Here is a 21,889-nt window from a genome sequence, read left to right on the forward strand (position 1 = left end):
CAATATGTTTATATGTAGTGTATTTTCCTTGAGAACTCCAGTGAACTCGAACTGATAGATTGTTGAGATAGACTCTCCACCAGCTGTTGGAAGCATCTGACGTGATTGTCAACAATGGAACTAGGGAGTTGAATGACACCCCCTTCAGAAAATTTACCTGCTGTGTTTACCATGTCAGAGATAGTAAAATGTCTTTCAGGACAGAAAATGTCCTGGACATATATCTGTGATTGGTCCGTAACTTGGAGCTGGTCAAATTGAAGTCTCAGGCTGGCATAAGGTGTGGCACAAGCAGTTGAAGCTATAGAAACTCAAGACCAACAGACCTGGAAAAAAATAGTTTAAAGAAGTATCTGTATGGTAGAGTGAAATTTCAGACATCTTTCTACTGACTTGTACCTTCTAACAAATCAAAAATAGCTCCTATGAATGGAATTCTCTGTTTAAAAAAAAGAAGGGACTTTTTATATTTATCAAAAGTCCTAATATTTAAAAAAAGAGAACATGTGAAATGTATGTCCTTGATAAGGCCTTAAGGCCTTAAGCAGCCAATCACGCAAATAAGGGTAAATGAAAACACCCTGCCATCTTAAAAAATCTGCTGCCACAGATAGGCACTTTGTAAAGACTCGGGGGCAGTGGAAAGGTCGAAAGATAGGACTTTATATTAGAAATAACTTTGCCCAAATGTGAAGTACAGATACTTAAAGGTGATGTGGTCTGAGAAATATGGCAGGATGCATCTTTTAGATTAGGGGTTCTCAAACTGAGCGTCATGGTTATTGGGCGAGGGGGGAGGAGGGGATCTTGAGCTGTTAGCTCCCATGCATGCCAGGAAGGCAGGGTCATCACATCCTGAAATATTTTCAAAGGAGGTCCCAGAAAAAAAGTTTGAGAACCCCTGCTTTAGATTGAGAGATGCAAATCAACCCAGAGTTGAAAAGAAGGGGATAACAGATGCCAAAGTTAACACAAGGTAAGAAAACTTCCTGATATAAGGGTTGAGTTTCCTCAGTTCCAATACTAGACTTAGACCTCTTAGGTATCAGAAAATAACTGGAAGACTAAAAGCCCACATTCTTGAACACCCTTGGAATTGCCTCTATTGCTCCGGCCTGTAGCTGAAACTAAATTTCTGATCTTAGAGTGCTCATGTGAGAGGTGTCCCTGAATAAGGAAGGGAGTGGGGGCAGGAATTGGGATCATTTTCTATTCTCTCCAGAATCTATTTGTCCAAAATGATGCAATTCCATGTGTTGATTAAATGGAAAAGTTGGTTTCCAAAAGGTAAGGAGGTGGTAAGATCACTGCAGATTGATCCTGATCCTCATGTCAAATCTGAGGGCTGACATTTGGGAGATGACTCTGAAAAATGCTTCCTCCCCCTCCCCCCCCAACACGCACCCCACCCCACCCCATCCCCACAAGGCATGAATGGACTTCTTTCTTTGCTGAGTTTTCAAGGAGGAGGATTATTGTTGCTGATGAGGTTAATGGCACCTCTGGTAATAGTAAGATGATGGAAAAATAGAACTGTCTATGGAGTTTGAAAACAGTTGTATGGTTTCTTCTTCTAGAAGGCTGAAAGAAACCCAAAGATCTTACTGTGAATCTCATATCCATCTTTTCCAATATTTTGCCCCTCTTGTTACCCAATACCACCAAAGGGAAGATCCTCTATTTTAGATTTAATTTCAGAGGAAAGAGTGGAAACCACACATCTGCAGAACACTACAATGGACGCAATTACCTTTGCTGTCTAATCTGAGACACCGAAGGAAGTTTGGAGTGCCATGTTTTGCCACTATCTGGCCTTCAGTTAAAGCATTTGCCACTTTACACAGGTCTTCAGGAAGGACTAATGTACAGATTTTGTCCTACTAAGCGCTACTGAAACTGTGACTTCTTTATCTGGTAATTTACCAATCATACCAAGAGGAAAAGGAAATATTTTCCTGCCTATTGTTTACTTTTATCAGAAGGTGTAGAGGGAGACTATCATTGATTTATGAACTGCTGCTGCTGCTACTACTACTACTAAATTGAGAGAAGAATGCATATGAAAACAAGAAATTTTTTCATATGATGAGATATAATTTGTCAGCCTTTTTGTAATCAGTTGGCAAGAGGGAGGATTAGATCACCCAGTTTTTGATGGTTGTCAAAGACCATTTTGAATTGGGAGACAGACTTCGTTCTCTGAAGTGGAATCCAGAAAAATCAATGACTGGCTGAGAATTTTTCTCCAAAATAATCAACAGAAGCTATAACATGTAGCCATTGTGTTTACCAGGTCATGAATTTGTAAACCATCCTCAGAAGATGAGGAAGCTTCTGCACCATTACCAACACTTATCAGGAGAAGATTCAGTGTCAAGATAGAGGCCCAAATGAGGATATTCCATTTAAACTGAAGGCTCCTCCTCTTCAGATAAAGCATCGGGCATTGGAATGAGAGTGTGCTCCTTGTAAGAAGGCAGAGCAGTTAGATCTTGGATCCAAGGTGAGAGCCTTTTCTTGATTGCTAGGCAGACAGGAGTGCCTATGGTGACAAGATGGGAAGTCTCCATGGGTCTGAGCAATGACTAATGGGCTATCCAGCCCAAAGTGGAACTTGCCAATTGTACCAGTAATCAATTTCCAACAACATTTCACATCTTGTGGGACAAGATGACCTGTGTGCATCGTATCTAACAATATAATCAGTCTTCTGCTATAGAAGGAACATCTGTAACTCTAGTGCAATACAATTCTTACTCAGATTGCAGTTCCAAACTCCTCTCCAATAAAGACACTATCTGTAAAGTCACCAATCCTGGCATCTGAAGAACACAGAAGAACAAAACATGCTTCCTAAGGGAGCCCTGCGGAGTCTTAGGGGATGGAAGAGAAGCATCTAAGGAATGCAGAGAAGTTTTTTGGTCTGTTTCTTTTACCCTATGGAGAAGTGTGAGAAGAATGACTCAGAAGACCTTTCTTTTTCTCCTCTCAGAGTGACAAGTCCCCTGGACCCAGGAAACAATCTGACTGCAGATCCGTGTGAATCCGCGCCACTACCATGATAGAAGAAGCTGGATGTACTGGAAAAACTGTTCTGGAGGTTTCTTTGGATCTTATGTGAGAGGATGAGATCTACCAGTTCTAAAATCTTGAAGGACATGGTGACCAGTAACAAATCAGTTCAATTCACTAGCTACAGATTATACTAACTTAGTTTAATAAATCAGTTTTAAATGCAAAACATGTTTCGATGAACTTTTTTTAAAAATGTATCCAACACATTAAGGTAGTTTTATTTAATTAAAAAACCCAAAATACTTAAAATGCTATTTTTATGCATTTTTAATTGAATTTGAATTTCACTCCAGATACAGCGCAACACAAATCTAATAAATAAATGCATTCACCATTTTCTACCATAATAAAAAATGTAAAATTCAAGAATCTGAATAAATGCAAGTTAAGCTCTATAATTGCTGAAATAAATGTGTAGAGATGCAGTGTATCCTATCAGTGAACAAAAAGAAGCACCAAATTTAGTGTAAACGCTATATTCAGTTGCAAATCAACATGTTTTAATAGCTACCAACCAATGAGAATCAACTTTTCTTTAGGAAAGTAACTAAACAATACAAATGCAAAACACAATTAAAACAAATTATTTAAATCAAGGTTTCCTGCTTACTGATTTAAATCACGGTTGAAATCAGTGTTAAATCACTAATTTAAATCAATACACCCAATTTATATCCAATTTAGACTGCAAGCTCCTTGGGAGAAGAAATGTATCTGCCTTCATGCTGACAGCCTTTAAATTAAAAAAGAAAATGGTTTACTGAATAATTTGAGACTATGAAGAAATAAGTGACAGGAAGTAAAAGGGATTTCCCACACCTAGAAATGTAATCACTGACCTTTGCAATAGCAACAGCCTGTTGTGGATAATACAGAGAGGCACCAATCCCCATGAACGCCACTGGATACACCAACCTCTTTATTTTTGAGCCTGTTCCATGGAAGAAAATATGTTCTGTTAGAGTACAGGTTATCTCAACTTGGATAGTGTTACAGTACATTTTTATATGTAATCATTCATTAGGTACATTATAATTTACCACATCAGCTATTGTTTAGTCCAACCATTTTCCTAAGAAAATCATATTAGATGTATTAATTTTTCACTCTTTTGAGAAGTAATTTTTAACAGAATCTTTCAGTGAGAACTACCTCATAACTGAATTTGCTGTGGGGATTCAAAAATAATTTTAGTGGTGGAATAACCAAAACCTTGACTTTATATTTTTACAGAAATGTTGCTACTAGAATTATATAAAGTGCTGTTCGGGAAATAAAATGTAAAAGCTTCTTAAAAAAGAACAGAAAATGCTAAGTTAGAATCAAGCAGAATGGATGTTCCATAACAGAGATCAGTTTTACCAGCTACCATAAATAGTTTTGTTACATGTGCACTTGTGATATAGTTTTCTTGCTGTTGGACTCATTATATACTTCAAAATTAAAACTCATTGTAAACTAGCTTCTTGATGTTTCAGGCTCAGATATGAAAATAAAATGCTTTGATTTTTGTATTGTGGGAAAGTGATTTGCATTTCATATGACGGGTTTAAAATAGGACTGTTAAAGAATTAAATAAATTAATCGCAATTAATTGCAAGATTAAAAAAATTGTCAAGATAAATTGTAGTTTTAATCACACTATTAAACAATAATAGAATACCATTTATTTAAATATTTTTGGTGTTGAGGAGGCGGAGAGCGTGTGTGTGTGCTGGGGGAGCGCTATTTCTTTAAGCAGAGCACTCCAGAACCTGAACACTTTTTCAGGCAGCAGCAGCTGCTGTTGGCAGCACTCACTCCTGAGCCAGCAGTAGAACAGGCTTCCCCTGTTTCCCGATCCCAGTTCGGCGGCAATCAACTACACGGAAGCGGGGAGAGGGACACCCCGACATCATCCGCTGGCCCCCACTCTGTGCAGCAGGCTAGAAACCAGCTCTTGGTCTGGAGCAGCTTGGTCAGGGGAAGCTCCAAGGTGGGGGAGGTTTGGGAGAAGCAGTGGAGCAGGGTGGAGAGAGATGGGGCACCCCTGCACCAGAGGCACACAGCAGTGCTCCCCTGAGCACAGCGCCCTAGCGTACAATTAATGCTTGTTTAAAAAAAAAGAAAAAAAAAGTAGTGCATTAATTTGTTTTATGTTCATCACATAATTATTATATTTGATTACAAATATTTGCAATCTACAAGTCAAAGCATGAAGGGGCATACAAAGGTTTAGCATATCTGGCGCGTATATGCCTTGCAATGCCGGCTACAAGAGTGTCATACAAATGCCTGTTCTCACTTTCAGGTGACACTGTAAATAATAAGTGGGCAGCATTATCCCCCGTAAATGTAAACAAAATGTGTAGGTCTTAGCCACTAGCTGAACAAGAGGTAGGACTGAGTGGACTTGTAGGCTCTAAAATTTTACATTGTTTTGTTTTTGACTGCAGTTATGTAAAACAAAAAAGTTCTACATTTGTAAGTTGTACTTTCATGATAAAGACATTGCACTGCAGTACTTGTATCAGGTGAATTGAAAAAATACTATTTCTTTCATTTTCTTACAGTACAAATATTTGTATAAAAATAATAATACAAAGTGAGAACTCTACACTTTTTATTCTGTGTTGTAACTGAAATCAATATATTTGAAAGTGTAGAAAAATATCCAAAGATATTGATAATAAATTTAAATTGGTATTCTATTATTGTTTAACAATGTGATTAAAACTTTGATAATAAACTAATTTTTTAAATTTAGTTAATTTGTTTTGCATTAATTGCTTGAGTTAACTGTGATTTGCAGCCCTAGTTTAAAAAGATAAAATTGTGGGTTCTTTTTATTTATCTTCCACTTCTTGAGCCTTTAAGGTACACATTCTCCACCACCACTAGGGCCATACATTTTTTCTCTCTTTCTTTCAAGTAAAACAGATTCTCATATGATCACATGACTCCTGAAGTTGGAACTTAAGAAAAACATCTAAAATCATGAGCTCGCAAGGTTCTTCTCATTTAAATAATAGCATGAATGCAAAGCAGAGTGTTTGTTCACTGCTAGAGAATAATCAAAAAGACATTTAATTGGATAAGTGTTAATAGATTTGTCTGCTATAATCATACATCACTTCTAGTTTCTAAATGGCCAGTTACTTCCAATTTGTTCAACATGTGATTGACAGTGTGCTCTCATCCAAAACGACTGCTCATTTCTGGTTTTGTTAATGAAAACACATTTGGCAAAGCGTACCACTATCCACAATATTTCCTGAAGAGTTAAAGCATTCATCCACATCAACACAGTGATTCAACACAGATACAGTTAAGCAGTATCACATACTAAGAACTTCTACAGAAATAAGTACATTTCAAAATTCCCTTTCCTAACAAAGCACAAACATATAATTCCTTCAAGCAATGTAATTAAATGTTACATTGAATTTCAACACTGAAAAATATGTATAAACATGTTACGTTATGCTGTTACTTCTAGGTAGCTCTACCTAGAGATGAAACCACAATAAAATTCAAGAATCTTGTTTTGTCCCTTCAACTTGCCAATTAAAGGGACACACTCAACTTAAAAATATTTCAGAACAAAATGGGGGGCGGGGTTGGGGGGTTTACCTACTGTTGTTACAATTAACTCCTAGGATGTGATAACTGAAAGATTAAAGGAAAAAAAAACTTTTTTCAGTTGGTTTACTTAACACATGGTCATCTTCATTGTTTTGTTGATAGTGCATACCCTTCTCCAGGCTGTGTTGCTATGTATAACAACATTATCAAAGCTGAATCTGAAAAAAATAGGCAGCAAGCAGTAGGCAGCTGTGAGCCCAGACAGCAAAAAGGGATATGAGGGGAAGGCATAAGCATATTAGTTTATGTAGCTCCAGGCCCACCCAAAGGCCCTTTCTAAACAAAACAGAAGAGCACAAAAACCTAAATGATAGTTTTCTGTAAAATTATTTTTAGAGGAATTTAAAAAACCCACTCAGGTGGGCAGTGTCCCTTTAATCAGTAGCTCATAATTGGATAGGTGCCTTACTTTCATTAAGTAAATCATAAAGGAATAGCTTCTTATTGGCAACTATCTTTGTAAACTGAATGATGAACACTTCAGAGAGCATTATCTGATAAATTACTACAAAGCAGAATGTTCACAGTAACAATATTCAAAATACCATGTTTAAAGTAACTGAATAGTTATGACAAAAAATTTCTGCAAACAAGTTTTTAAAAAACACATCCACTTTCCCTCATTTAATCCACTAAAAGCTATTTTTTTTAAAAAAATATCACCACCACAATGAACTTCTAGGACTGTCATGTATAGCGGTGATGCAACTAAATCAAGAGAAAGAATAATTTATAAGCTGAATGCTTTAGCATTAAATTGGTTTATGACCACCTGCAAATCTGGTGTACCTATTTGATTTTAACAGATTCAATACTGTAAGTACCATCATATTGGTATCTTTCATAGACCAAATTTCTGTAACCCACAGAATCCATAAACAATAATTCCATAGAAATTAAATATAAAATACCTCTTGTAGAAAGCATAATGTGCTGCAAGATACATTTCTGAGCCCTGATCTAATAGCACGTATTGTAATTAAAGATTTAATATCCAATAAAATGAATAAATAACTTATCCCAAAGTCATAAAATAAGCCATTTGGAAAGAGCACCTACCTCTAGAAAGAAACAGACCAACAATTCCAGCAAAACCAATCACACCAAGCCTTGGGTAAAATCCTGGAGGGGGATTTTTGAGAAATTCACAGCTTTCTAAAATGAAATCAGAACACAATGCATTAATGCAACGGAAAGACATTATGGTAAAAATGAACCACTAACACACACTAGAAAGTGTTGTTAAAACAAAATATTGTTAAATGCTATTGTAACTGGCATGGACTTTTTGGCTATAGTAGCAAAAAGTTTAAAACATTTGCAATCTTCTCTATTGAAACATATACGAACCATTTGTTGATGCACTGGCATGCTTTTGCTTCATTTATTTGGACATTCATTGAAACAATACTAATGTTTCTTGAAAGTTCTAGGAGGCACATATTTTCATGCAGACTATTACGTGTTATCATTTGCCTTTGAAAAAAAGGATCTGTTGTAGTAACATTTAGCTTTTTTAAACTGCTTTTGTAAGAGTGTTTTAGGGGGTAGATTAGCCGACACAGTAATGAGTTCTATATACCATCAAAGCCAAGGGCTTTCTTCCTTCAGTAGAAGCAGAGTCATTTTCTAGAATGCCACAATCTAATGGTTCTAGCCACTTCTTGATTGTGTTAAAATCCTTATTTCTCAATTCAATATAAAAATAGACATGGAGAAAAAAGAAATCAATCTTTAGAGACAGTCCATTTCAGAAAAGTACATGTAAAAATCTTGTATTTTTAGAATTTGCTAGATTGCAATACTTATTCTTTAAATCAATTAATATATATATATATATATATATACATACATACACATACACACACATATGCTTTATTAATCTTGCTTTTTACACATTTTAACAAATGTGTGTGTGAGTGAGAAAAGAAAACAGGATTACTTACCAGTAACTGTTGTTCTTCGAAATGTGTTGCTCATATCCATCCCAATGTAGGTGAGTGCACGTCCCGTGCACTGGCTCCCAGAACTTTTTTGCCCTTAGCAAGCCCTGTAGGGTTGGCTCAGGCGCCCCCTGGAGTACCATGCTCATGCTGCAGTATATAGGGCGCCACCAACCCCGCGAGCTCTCAGTCCCTTCTTTCTGCCGACTCCAACAGCGGGGATGGAGGGTGGGTGTGGAATGGGTATGAGCAACACATCTCGAAGAACAACAGTTACTGGTAAGTAACCCTGTTTTCTATCTTCGAGTGATTGCTCATATCCATTCCAATATAGGTGATTAAATAGCCATACCTTGGAGGTGGGTAGGAGTCAGCGTCTAGCTGCTCTCGCCAGCACGGTCCTGCTGATGGCCGCGTCCTCTCTCGCCTGCTGCACTATGGCGTAGTGGGATGTGAAGGTGTGGACCGACGACCAGGTTGCTGCTCTGCAGATGTCCTGCAGGGGCACTCTCTCCAGGAAAGCCACAGATGAGGCCTGGGCCCTAGTTGAGTACGCTGTCACAGCTCCTGGAAGCGGCACCTTCACCTGCTCGTAGCAGGTCCTCATACAGGCAGTAATCCAGGTGGAGATGTGCTGGGGAGATGGGTAAGCCCTTCAACCGGTCCACCACTGCCACGAACAGCTGCGTTGACTTCCGGAATGGCCTGGTCCGCTCGATGTAGTAGGCCAGGACTCGCCTGACATCCAGCGAGTGCCATCTCCTCTCGTTCTCCAAACCATGCGGTTTAGGAAAGAACACGGGGAGGAAGATATCCTGGTTATAGTGAAACTGAGACACCACGTTAGGCAGGAATGCAGGGTGAGGTCTCAGCCACACCTTGTCTTTGTAGAAGACAGTATAGGGGGGCTCCAAGGTCAAGGCCCTAATCTCAGAGACCCTCCTAGCTGATGTAATGGCTACCAGGAAGGCTACCTTCTAGGAGAGGACAAGCAGCGGGCATGTAGCCATGGGCTCAAAGGGGGGTCCCATCAGAGTGGCAAGGACCAGGTTCAAATCCCAGGGAGGCACCAGGTCACAAACCTGCGGGTACAGCTTCTCCACCCCTTTGAGGAATCTGAGGGACATAGGGTGCAAGAACAGCGACCTCCCCTCTAATGGCTGGTGGAAGGCCGAGATGGTCGCCATGTGTACCCTTAGGGAGGCCAGGGCCAGGCCCTGCAGTTTCAGGTGGAGCAGGTACTCCAAGATGGCCTGTATGGGCGAATGGCTCGGTGGGATGCCCCGGGACTCCACCCAACAGGTAAACCGCTTCCACTTAGCACGGTACACCACCTAAGTGGAAGGTTTCCTGCTACCTAGCAGGACCTGTTGGACTTGCACCGAGCAAGCTCTCTCTCCCACCGTTAGCCACAGAGTCTCCATGCTGTCAAGTAGAGGGAGTCCAGGTCCGGGTGCAGCAGGCGACCCTGGTCCTGTGAGAGCAGGTCGTAGTGCCTCAGGAGCGGCATCGGCGTAGCGATGGACAGGTCCAGCAACATGCTGAACCAATGTTGTCTCGGCCAGGCCGGGGCAACCAGAATGATGTCCGCTTTGTCCCTCTTGATCTTCAAGAGGACTTTGGGCAGCAACGGAATGGGGGGAAACGCATACGTGAGGGTCCCCGTCCAATCTATAAGGAACGCGTCGGAAATGGAGCCCGGCTCACGACCTCGGAGTGAGCAGAACCTCGGGCACTTCCTGTTCCAGGACGACGCGAACAGGTCCAGTTGGGGAACGCCCCACCTGCGGAAGATGGAAGTCACCACCTCCAGGTGCAGTGACCAATCGTGGCGGGGTAGAAACGACCTGCTGAGGTGATCCACCTCGCTGTTCCTGACCTCCGGGAGGTGAGAGGCAGATATGTGGAAGTCGTGCCTCACCGCAAGATCCCAAAGGCGAGTGGAGAGGAAATAACGGAAGTAGAACCCCTTTCCTCTTTCCTGAGGAGGAACCTCTTCCACCGCTCCGAAGAGGAGAAGAGAATTCACCTCCTGAGTGAGGAGATGCTCATGAGAGGGATCCCTGAAGAGGGATGGGGTAAGGGGACAGTCGGGGGGGGGAGAGGGAGGAAGGCCGAGTGTTGCAGGGCATAACCTCTGCGCACCACACTCAGTACCCAACGGTCTGATGTAACGCTCTGCCACTCGGCGAAGTATGGCCTCAGTCTGTTCATAAAAAGAAAATTTCGATCCAGGGGGATGGGGGAGGTGCCACCCTCGTGCGCACCATCAAAATTGTTTTTTATTGTTTCCCTTAGAAAGCCCTTGCTGGGGACCCGCCGAAGAGCCCTGGCGGTCCCTGTGGTTGGGTGCCCTATATCTATCCCGACCCCTCCTGGGTTGAGCGGGTCGGGAAGGCGGTCTTGGTGCCTGCTGGGGCGGACGCTGGGGACGTGGCCATGCCTGACGCCGAGAGGCCTGCGGCATATACAGCCCTAATGACTTCAGGGTGGCCCTGGAGTCCTTCAGGACATGCAGTTTATCGTCCGTGCGGTCCGAAAAAAGGCCAGCACAGTCAAAGGGCAGGTCCTGGATTGCCTGCTGGACCTCCTGCGACAACCCTGAAGATTGGAGCCAGGAGCAATGCCGCATGACAATACCGGATGCCATAGCTCTCCCTGCGGCATCTGCGGCATCACTGGCGGACTGGAGGGCCGCTGCTGCCACTGTCGCGGCCTCCTGGATAAGGGTGGCAAAGTCTGCCGCCTGGTCCTAAGACCACCCTTGTAAGAATCTCTGGAGGGAGGACCAGAGATTTAAATTGTAGCGGCCAAGGAGAGCCTGGTGGTTAGCTATCCTCAGCTGCAAGGCCCCCGTGGAGTATACCTTCCTGCCGAACAAGTCAATTTTTTTATTGTCCTTGTTCTTGTGGGTATTTGCTTGGGCCCCCTGTCTATCACGCTGGTTGGCAGCCTCCACAACCAGCTACCCCGGCGCAGGATGGTTATACAGGAACTCGAATCCCTCTGCCGGGATGTAATATTTACGCTCGGTGCCCTTAGAGGTGGGGGCCACCGAGGCAGGGGTCTGCCAAAGGGCCTTAACCAATTTCAGGACCCGCTCGTGGACCAGGAGGGCGACCCTGGACGGTTCTGCTGATCCCGAGACCCCCAAAGAGGGGGTCCTCCTCCTCGGAGAGCTCTTTCAGTTCCAGGTTTAAATTGTCCACCACCTTCTTAAGAAGCTCCTGATGGGCTTTAAAGTTAGGGAGCAGTACTCTCCTATCCCTGGCGGCTGCATCGTCCGGGGAAGAGGAGGAGGACTGTGGGAGGGGCTCCGTAGAGGGACCCTCCTGAGGGTCGGATTCCTCCTCGGAGGAATGGCCCTTCTCCGGCCCGCTCGGAGGCAGATGCGGGGGTAGGGCCGTCGAGGAGGGAACTGACACCATGCCCTGGGTTGGTTGAGTACCCTAGGGACCCCAGTAGGGCCATTTCCAGGGGCCCTGGGCCCAAGCTGGGACCGGCCCCAGTGCCGGGGGGGGGGTGGTGGAGGGGGAGGGCTGGTGTGCATGGCGTCCTGAGCTGCGGGACCGGTGCCTCTGGGACTTGCGGTCCCAACTCGTCTTCCACAATGATCGGCTCCAGGATGAGGAAGAGCGGTCTCGGCGGTGCCTGCGGTGCCGGCGGGGGGGCAAGCGGCTGGAGGAGCTGGACGAACGCCTCCTAGGCGCCGAGGTCTTGTATCAGCGCTTGCCCTTAGGAGACCTAGAGCGGTTCCGAGAATGGTTGCGCCCCCTTCTGGACTCTGAAGAGCGAGACCGATGGTACGGTGCTGAGGGTTCAGTCGGTGCCGAGTCCTTCAGTGCCGAGCCCCGCACGGGGCTGTGGGTTAGGGATGTGGAGCAGTGCCGGTGATCTTCGGCACCGGAGGACGAACAACGGCGCCTGCAGTCGTCGGGTGCCTGGACCCCTTCCTGGCCGCGTGCCGGTGATCTGGACCTGCGCGTGGCCGTGTCCGCGTCCCCCGGGTGGCTGTGGGACCATGACTGGGATCTATGGCGGGAGCCGTGCGGGGCTCGTACAGAGCTGTGAGCCAGGGATCTGGACCGGTGCCGAGAAGACCCAAGCCCTTCGGCCACCGGGATCCACGCTGGACTGCAAACTGGAGATCGAGAGCAGTGCCACCCCTGCTTCTCCGATGCCAGTGAGCAGGATCGGTACCGGGCGCGTTCGGGCTCTTGTGTCCGCGCCGGGCTGCGCACCGGGGATCGGGACCGGCGTTGAGTGCCTCCAGTGTCTGTGGCTGCTGGGATCCACGCCGGTGCGCGGTGTTGGGATCGGAGCGGTGCCGGGATCCTGAAGACTGATCCATGCGTGAGGGGGAACTGTACCGACTTCGCCTCGCGCTGGAGCCTTGAGACTGCCCTCGGTGCTGTGGTGTCGAGGAGCTCGACGACTCTGTGTCGGAGCAAGGAGGGGAGCTCACTCTCTTGACCCTCCTCGACCGTCTGGGGGGAGACCTCGACTGCTGTCTCAGCCATCCACCGGGGGCACCCAGCATGGGTTTACCCCGAGACGCCGGTCCCAGAAGCCTTGGCCAAGGGGGGGATGGAGGCATGGGCATGCCCATGAGGGCGTGTGCCACAGCGAAAGCCTCCGACATCAACGGCCCTCGCAAGGGCACTCCCCCACCCCCAGGAGTCGAGGAGATGCCGGTGCCGGAGTACTCTCCATGGCACGTGGCTGGAGCATCTCCTGAGTAACCCCCTGCTGTACCAGTCACAGGGGGGAGTCCATGTGGGCGGCCTCCGGCCGCTTCTTTTTCTTCGGTACCACAGGTTTCAGTACCGGTACCAGTGGAGCATTCCACACCGACGATACGCTCAGTGCCACTGGAGATCTGGACGATTCAGAGTCTGGCTGGAGTGCGGACTCCATCAGCATCGCCTTCAGTGGGCATCCCGCTCCTTGTGTGTCCAGGCTTGAAAGCCTTGCAGATCCGGCACTTGTCCTTACAATGCTGCTCCCTGAGGCAAAGGAGGCAGCGGTTGTGAGGATCGCTCACTGGGAAAGCCTTGGTGCAGACGGCACAGGCTTTAAAATGGTTGAGCCCGGCATGGCTCAACTCTAAGCCCCTAAGGACTAACAATCTATCTTCTAACTCTAACCTACTTAACTTAACTGCTGTACTTAACGCTAACAAACAACTAGAAAAACAGGGATTGCTACTTGCTAATAGAGCAAGGGGCAGACGTTCCAGCAACCGTCAATGGGCGGAAAGAAGGAACTGAGGGTCCACGGGGTCGGCGGCGCTCTATGTACCACGGCATGAGCGTGGTACTCCAGGGGGTGCCTGAGCTGACCCTATGGGGCTTGCTAAGAGCAAAAAAGTTCCGGGAACCAGTGCATGGTGCACGCACTCACCTATATTGGAATGAATATGAGCAATCACTCGAAGATAGAAACAGAATTTCATTAATTCCAGCTTGAACAGATATTTCATCAGCAAGTTTCAGAAAACAGAAAGTAGTTTTACTAAAATTTCCAAACTGTATTACGATTCAAGTGTTTCATACTAATAACTAACACTAGTAAGTATTGGAATGCAATGATCTATGGACACTCATTTGTTAACCCAGAAGGGGCTACCTCCTCTTGACCTCCTGCTACATACTTAACAGAACATCAGCATTGTAGAACAATTTTAAAAATTAGTGTACCATACAAAAAATGTTTTCAGAAACTAGTGTAATTTGGAGGGATGGAATCAGTTCATAATTCAACTAACTTATTAGGCTCTCATCAGCTGCACAAGTAATATTGATATTTACAAAACAATTATATTTAAATCCTGTTGCTCTGGTTATGCATGCAATTTCATTTCCCCCGTTAGCTAAGTTTCCTGCAGTTTGCTGTCAGCCATTCTCAACTACAAAACCTCTTGTGGTTTTGTCATCTGTTACACTTGACGTTTTAGTCAGCTAATAAAACCAACAAGACAACTGTGCATTTTTTTTTTATTTCCCAGTTCACACAATTTCAGTTAAAAATGAAATCCAAACAATTATTTTAACTTTCCATTAAAAGTAAATAACATAGAAAGGTGTTTCTCCATCCTGACTTGTGCAAGTATATACACACTTAGATCATCCCTTGCTGCACCAGGCCTCAGAGTTCAGATAATTTAAAAGTTGATTCTTTTTCTTTCATTGCAACATAGGAATTGCCAGACTAGAGCTAACTAGTAGTCCAGCATCCTGTTTCTAACAGTGGCTGGTACCAGATGCTTCAGATGCAAGAAGCGTATAATTATGGAATAAACTGCCTTTAGAGGAAGAGTCTATCAGTTAGTGATTCATTTATGCTCTGAAGAACAAAAATGTTATATCCCTAACATTTATCAGCTTTTCTGATGTAAGGTGGATGTAATCACTATCTATATAAATATGTAATCCTTTTATGAATTCTTGGTCTCAGTATAATCTTGAAGGAATGAGCTCCCAAGGGTTATTTGGGATAGTGTATAAAAATATTGCTGTTCAATTTAACTGAACATCTCCTGGTTCATGTAGTACAAAAAATTTCTTGTAAGAGAAGGCTGACTTAGATGCAAAAAAAAAAAGAATGGTCTAAAAGCAATCACATCCTTTCTTGGGCTCCAACACTGCATGAGTAGAACCCTATGCCCATGTGGTGCATCTCTGAACTCTATTTTGGTCAACCTATCTCAAAAAAGATATAGCAGAAATAGGAAGTAATCTAGAAAGAGGTGATGAGAAATTAGAAATATGAAAGTAATTCCATATGTAGATGTTCCAAAGATTGGGACAGTTTAGTTTAGAAAGATGAGAAATGTGCAGATTCATTTGAGTTTAAAACAGTCAGCTCATATTTATTTGAGAACATTGTCAAATTGTGCTTAGCTCTGGCATGTGATTAAGTTGTGCAAGTGATTTCTTTCTTTTCTCATGTCCCACTAACCCAGACAACCACAGAGAGAGATTGGAGAAATCAAATTCTGGCCAAATAATCCTGCATGACACAGGTAAGGCCAAATAAAGCTATTTATAGATACTCCTATTTTCACAAAGTGATTTGCACCGGCTCCAGCGTGGCTGCCTATGAACAGGTAACATCGTGTTCCCTGCATGGCTCAATTAGCCTAGACGTCCCCTAATTGATACCGTGGATGTTGTCCCTTTAACTGATACTGTGGATGTCCTTTACATGGTCCCATTACTTAGGGCCTGTCCACGACACGGATGCTGCACCTGTGCCTGTAGTGTACCATAATGCAGACGATATTTACTAAAGAGACAAAAAGGAGTTTTTCTGTTGCTGTAGTTAGTCCCTCTCTGTGAGAGAAAGGAGCTAGGATAACCCAGATGTATCTATGATGGGACTTTGGTCAACTTAACTATGTCTCTTGGGGGTGTTTAATTTTTTACTCCCATAATTCAACCGAGCTATGTCGTTTAAGCCCTTACTCTTGCACTGTTTGTTTGAAAATAGACACAGGACTATGTTTTTAATTATCAAAAACATATCATGATGCTCCGCAAAAGAAATCCAAGCAAATCCACAGAACAAATAGCAGAAAGATTTAAAGTTTCTTTAATTGCTCACACAATATGCTGAACAATGTTTATTGGAGCTTTGTGCTAAGAGAAGGCACATTTAACCATAGCCCTGAATCGTAACTTTTCCTATTAAGCATCTCACCTATTAGTAAAGAAAATTGTAAGGATGATTTACCTCTACCACGTTCAACAGTCCTTTCAACTCTGGGCATAGCTTTTGAGTAAAGATCCTGGGGAAAAAAAACCAGAATAAATATACAGTAGCAAAGCAGATGGAACTGTTGATTATTAACCTGATGAAGAGCAACAAAATTAGTTTTATACATTCTACGTCAATTCATGCAGAATAGTCTTGTATGTTTGAGACTGTAAAATATGATTGCAGGACTTCTTATTCAGGACCAAATCAGCAGATAAAATTAAACATTGTTTTCTGCCAATACTGAATGGCTTCACAGTCAGCACAGAATATTTGGAAAACTAAAGGACTTCTTTGGTACATATGTGCGGTTCTGATTTTATCCATGCTACCAAGGCCTCTTCCCTTCTGTCCCCTTCTCCAGTTTCCTTTCCCACTGACAATTCTATTTGCCTACTATTATACTGTACATTAAACACAGCAAGTACTGTTTTCAACCATAAATTCTGAATGAAGATTGTATACACTGCCACAAAAATGGAGAGAAAAAAGTGAGTCTGGTAGCATGTTAGCACTGCAGCAAGCTCCTGATCACAAAGCAGAAATTTAGGGATTATGAAGCTGTTCCGCTACCAAACCGTGCTCAGATATCTTGTCATATCTATGCATTACAAAATAAATGAGTCAATGCAGAAGAGGCAGGCCACATAGATATACAATAACCCATTCCTAGTGATCTATGGATAGGTATTACTGATTTGGAATGCAGTTATTTTCTCTTTTGCCAGACTATGATAAACTGGCATAACAGTATTCTTGGAGATTATGAGGGTTAAAAACACAAAAATACACACACACACACGCGCCACTTCATGAAGGGGGTAAACAAATCAATAGGCCCAGAGTTAAGATGTGGAGAACAATCTTGCAATATCACTTAAATAATATTATAACCCCTAAATTTCAGGAACTGTGAAATGAAGGCACTAAATTAGTATACTGGGTAAGGGAACTCTCATTAGAACTCTAATTTCCTTATTTGCAATAGTAACAAAAATCTCTACCATGGAGGGAGAGTTCACATGGGGTAGATTTAAGCATAAATAAATCAGTTTATGGGAGTTGGTTATGCTATCAGCTGGTACAACAGAGCAAGGTCTAAAGATTTTATAGCATGCTAATAAAAGTCTGAACTTCTGTCATGTAGTGTATGACGCTGTCTGTTTTACAGTTTTGAACAGTAAAACTAGCCTTTTAAATAATTTTTCTAACAATTATCAAAGACATAAAATAGTATATGAATCTACCCAAAACTGATTTTCATTTGATTTTCTAGAATAAAACAATTTTTAAATATCATCTGAAAGAGCTACTCCAAAACACTACTTTCTGTAACACAACTGGATAAAAGCTCTCATTGAGAGCAAAGTCAGAAGAAAGATCCTAAAACCTTGCACTTTTTTTTTGCCCACCCAGTCAACTGTGACTGTTAAAAACACCACAGTCTGGTGATACAGGAAAGTAATCAGTTTTGAAGAAGTGTGCAATACATACAGCAACAGTGAGTCATACTATACAAATGATCATTATGTAAACAAAAATAAGGCAGGGTAAGAGATTAACAGGCCACAGAGCCTTGGAGGACAGAACACCAAGTACCCACAGTCAGTCCAACTGAACTTCCAGACAGGTCAATCCCCTCTTAAGTTCCATTCCCACTATGATGTTTACATTGGTTGCTCCAGTCAACCAGACAGAACAAAGGAATTTAAAGAGATCAGACCCTGCATCTATATAGCCATAAATGGAAAGTTTTTCAGGTCCCATTTAAAATTGAAGCCTGAATACCACAGTAAAGGGTGCGAGTATGTCAGTGTCAAATTGGAAAATCAATTTTATTCTGTAAAGGCCATGTATTTCAACCTCCAAACAGCAAAAGAAAGATGAAAAAATTTCTTGGCAGTTTTTATTTCCTTCTTCCAAAATTCAAGCTGATGGGACAAGCCATTCTGCACACAGCCTCTTCATGGGTGTAAAAGGGCAATTAAAAGTCTTTGCGTTGTGATGTCCTACAATGGCCCATTTAGTTTTGAAAGGCCTTCTTGATGGTTGGGAGACGATCCCTCCTGACTGGGGGGGACAGTTTCAGAGCAAACATTTTTTACAGTTACAAAGCAAAAAATTATTACCTTATAGCATGTGATAAAGAAATTATACAGGAGATTAACACATACAGCAATTCACAAGCATTTCATAATGTCTAAGCACGTTGTTATATGTCCAATACCCATCTAACCATACTAAAACACAGATGAAACAGACTGGTTTCCAGCAATTAATTTGTCAGTGCTTGGCTGAGGTCTAAAGTCTTGACAACAGTTTGCACCTGGTCTGCCAGCATCACAATGACAACTTAAAATAATTTTATATAAAGATGGAAAGTAGACTCTTGTGTTTCATAGTTTAACACATAATTTTTCAAACTCTATCAATTTTTTTTGCTTAGGATTGTTTTTGGAAAAAAGTGTGGGTTGAAAAATTTCTCAATTGCAGATATTCATACTGCACAACTTCAATATCTTCTGCAAGCTGTTGAATCTCTTCAAACCATCTGAATGTAGCTTCTCTGAATACTTGACCAAATCTCCTATTACCAATAAGCTCCCAAGATATATAGCTTCCCAGAATTTTATTAGGTGTTTTCATCTATTGGCAATGGGTAAGTGCTTAGTTTTTTATTATCCCATAGTCTATTGTTGCTCTCAAAAAAAAAAAAAAAAAAAAAGGGTGGTTATAAAAAAAGGGTGGTTGGTTTTAGCCTAGAGATTTCCTTTATCCCAGGGAGCATGAGAGTCTGACTATAGAACAGTGTCCTACTCTATCTCATATTTATTAAGGTTTGAAGTTATCCAAATTTCTGATCTGGCTTGCACAATAATAAAGTTTAATGTTTGATAGCACCGCTCCCTCTTTTGTCAAGGTCTTGGTAGCCTGTTTGACTTGTCTTCTTGTGTCCCCAAATACGTTTGTTTATCATGGACTGCTAATCTTGAAGAGGTTTCCCAAAGATGATGATCATGCACTTTGAAGAAGAGGATTAGAATTCAGACGGACCTTGACAAATTGGGGAATTGGTCTGAATTCCACAGATGAAATGCAATGAAGACAAGTTTAAATACTATATTTACCTTTAGGACCTAAATACAGTAATCAAATCACCAAAATCCTCCTTTGTAAACAGAGGCTCTTCTCTCTCACCCACAGAGGGCTCCCAGTGCAGTGATGACTTGTGCTGATCTGGCTACCTAGACCTCTCATGTCCTAATGAATTTGTCTCGATAAAATAACTTTGTTTTAATTACCTCTGCATTCAGTAGCCATTTATTAAACAAAAGTAATTTGGGGGCCACCTAGGGGCTGTGGACAGGCAATGGACATGGATTATGCTGGCTTCACTCCAGAGCAAAGGGCTCTGGCTACTATTATACTCCAATTGGCCCTGCTGGCCTGAAACAATTTATATTTTACAGAAATACAGGTTTGCTCTAGAAGCAAAAGTATCTAAAACAAACCTACATTTTAACTATATTAAAAAATAAATGTCACTAATTAACTCACTTGAAACCAGGTCCAGCAATAAACTAACAAGCTTTCCCTGTTACTTGAGAGAATAAAAGAGAAAATCTAGGTGAAAATGATGGGTACAGACAACAACATTTTGCATAGTTGCAGACTATTACTGTGTTATACTATTTATTATGTACATTGCAGTAATCTAACTTCCTCCTCCTCCTTCCCCCTTTTTTTTTTTTTTTTACTAACTACTACAAAAGGCAAGGGGGAACTTCAAAGAAAGGGGAATTGGCGGCTGATAGCATCTCTGTCTTTCAGTTAAGGGGAAACAGTTAATTTTTTAAGAGCTAAAAGATTTGGGGGAAAAGGCTTTTGCAGCTCAAACAATGGGGATGACTGTTGAGTGTTGAAGGAGGGGCGGATGCTAAAGCCTTCTCCCCCCCCGCTTTTTTTGGCCAAAAAGGGGTGCATGGTATATTTTACCAAATCTTGTACAGTGGCAGGGGGAAAGAGATTTATTTTTCCAGAAATACTTCCTAATGAGCAAAATATCCTTAGCTATTCAGACCCCTCAGATATGTCTTCCTAGCCCCCTCCCCTTCTCCCCCCCCGCCCCCCCCCCCCCTTTTTTTTTTTTTTTTTTTTAAAGTAATTCACTAATTCAGACCCAGACAGGTAAACAAAATCATCAATCAACCTTAACTTTGGAGACACTATCAGTACTCCTATAAGATAAAACTACTATACCTGACACCATGCTGTATATGGTTCCACAGAATGCCGCACAGATGAAATCCCCTCCTCCAGCTGGGTTTGTGGTTTCTCCACATATTTAGACCCAGGAGTTGGACAGGAGTAGAGTGAAAGCTGTGAATATTAGTATACAAGAGGTTAAATAGGTAGACTTGTACAAGAAGGTCCTCAGGGCAGGAATTTATAATTCAGCAGTGCCCAGAACAAAGTAGATAATACTACAATACAAGACATAAAAATACAGTACAGCTGTGAGAACTCTATGTGAATTAATTGATAGTTATAAATCATGAGACCATACTAATTGCTCCGTTCATCCAAACAAGTTACTGGCTAATCTAAGTCACAGATTTAGAAATAAAAACATTAGAATAATTTGGTCCCAAAAAATACAGCATACATAATTGTGGGACGTTTTCTCTATGCTTAACCAGCAATACTGGTTCTCAGCGTTTGCACTAAGTGTACTAGATCTTAGAGCAGTCATTTTCTATATTTATCCAAGCCATTATTAAAGACTTAAGTAGTTTTTTAACTAATAGTTTGGTGGACATTTTACTTAGCAGAGAACTTGAGATTTACAGAAAATTGTACTACAGACTGGATGTTGTAACTTTTACCTACATTAGTAATGGACAGCATTAGCAACACTGTTGTCAACGTAACAGGTGAAACATCCAACATTTATATTACGAAGACACTCCTACATATCTACAAATCTTTTAAAAGATTTTAACCTTTTAAAAAAAAAAATCTAAACTTGTCACACTACCCTAAGACTGATATATAAGGCCCTACTTGAATTGCAGGATGACTGTCAAAAAATTGCAGCTGAGTTGGACACAAGACATGGAAAATTGAAGAAAAGTAATAATGGACTTTATTATTTGTGGTAATAATGTCCATTATTACTTTTCCGTGATTTTCCACTAAAATAAAAAATGTCCCATGTGTCTTTTGGTTACATCTTAAAGAAAGTATTAGAGCTCCTGATGGTTTCTGAGGAACACTGAGCCTTGTTACATAGTGTTATGAGCTGGGTTAAACCTTGTTATGGATTGAGTTAAAACCTTATTAAAACTGTGTGAACGCACCCTTCAATTAAGATAGTTGTTAGAGACAACTAAGGGGTCAAATCGTAATAAGGAATAATGGAGTCTGCCCAGAAACAAGCACCATGTGTGGGATATTTACTCCTGGGGGAATTCTGTGCCACTGCACAT

General features: G+C 42.1%; 1 protein-coding gene across 1 annotated transcript in view; it reads right to left on the reverse strand.

Annotated features, from left to right (window-relative positions):
- The window catches only part of APOO (apolipoprotein O), a 72,793-nt gene that overhangs the window by 33,696 nt on the left and 17,208 nt on the right, over positions 1 to 21,889 (reverse strand). Inside the window, exons 3-6 of the mRNA XM_067545043.1 lie at positions 20,661 to 20,780; positions 16,377 to 16,431; positions 7,759 to 7,854; positions 3,915 to 4,006 (exon numbers count right to left, since the gene is read on the reverse strand). Coding sequence (XP_067401144.1) covers positions 3,915 to 4,006; positions 7,759 to 7,854; positions 16,377 to 16,431; positions 20,661 to 20,780 — 363 coding nt within the window. The remainder of the gene's footprint in view (positions 1 to 3,914; positions 4,007 to 7,758; positions 7,855 to 16,376; positions 16,432 to 20,660; positions 20,781 to 21,889) is intronic.

Source organism: Emydura macquarii, unplaced genomic scaffold (genome assembly GCF_026122565.2).
Source record: "Emydura macquarii macquarii isolate MOO-44397 ecotype Brisbane River unplaced genomic scaffold, CSIRO-AGI_Emac_v2 contig_1043, whole genome shotgun sequence".
Taxonomy (NCBI): domain Eukaryota; kingdom Metazoa; phylum Chordata; order Testudines; family Chelidae; genus Emydura; species Emydura macquarii.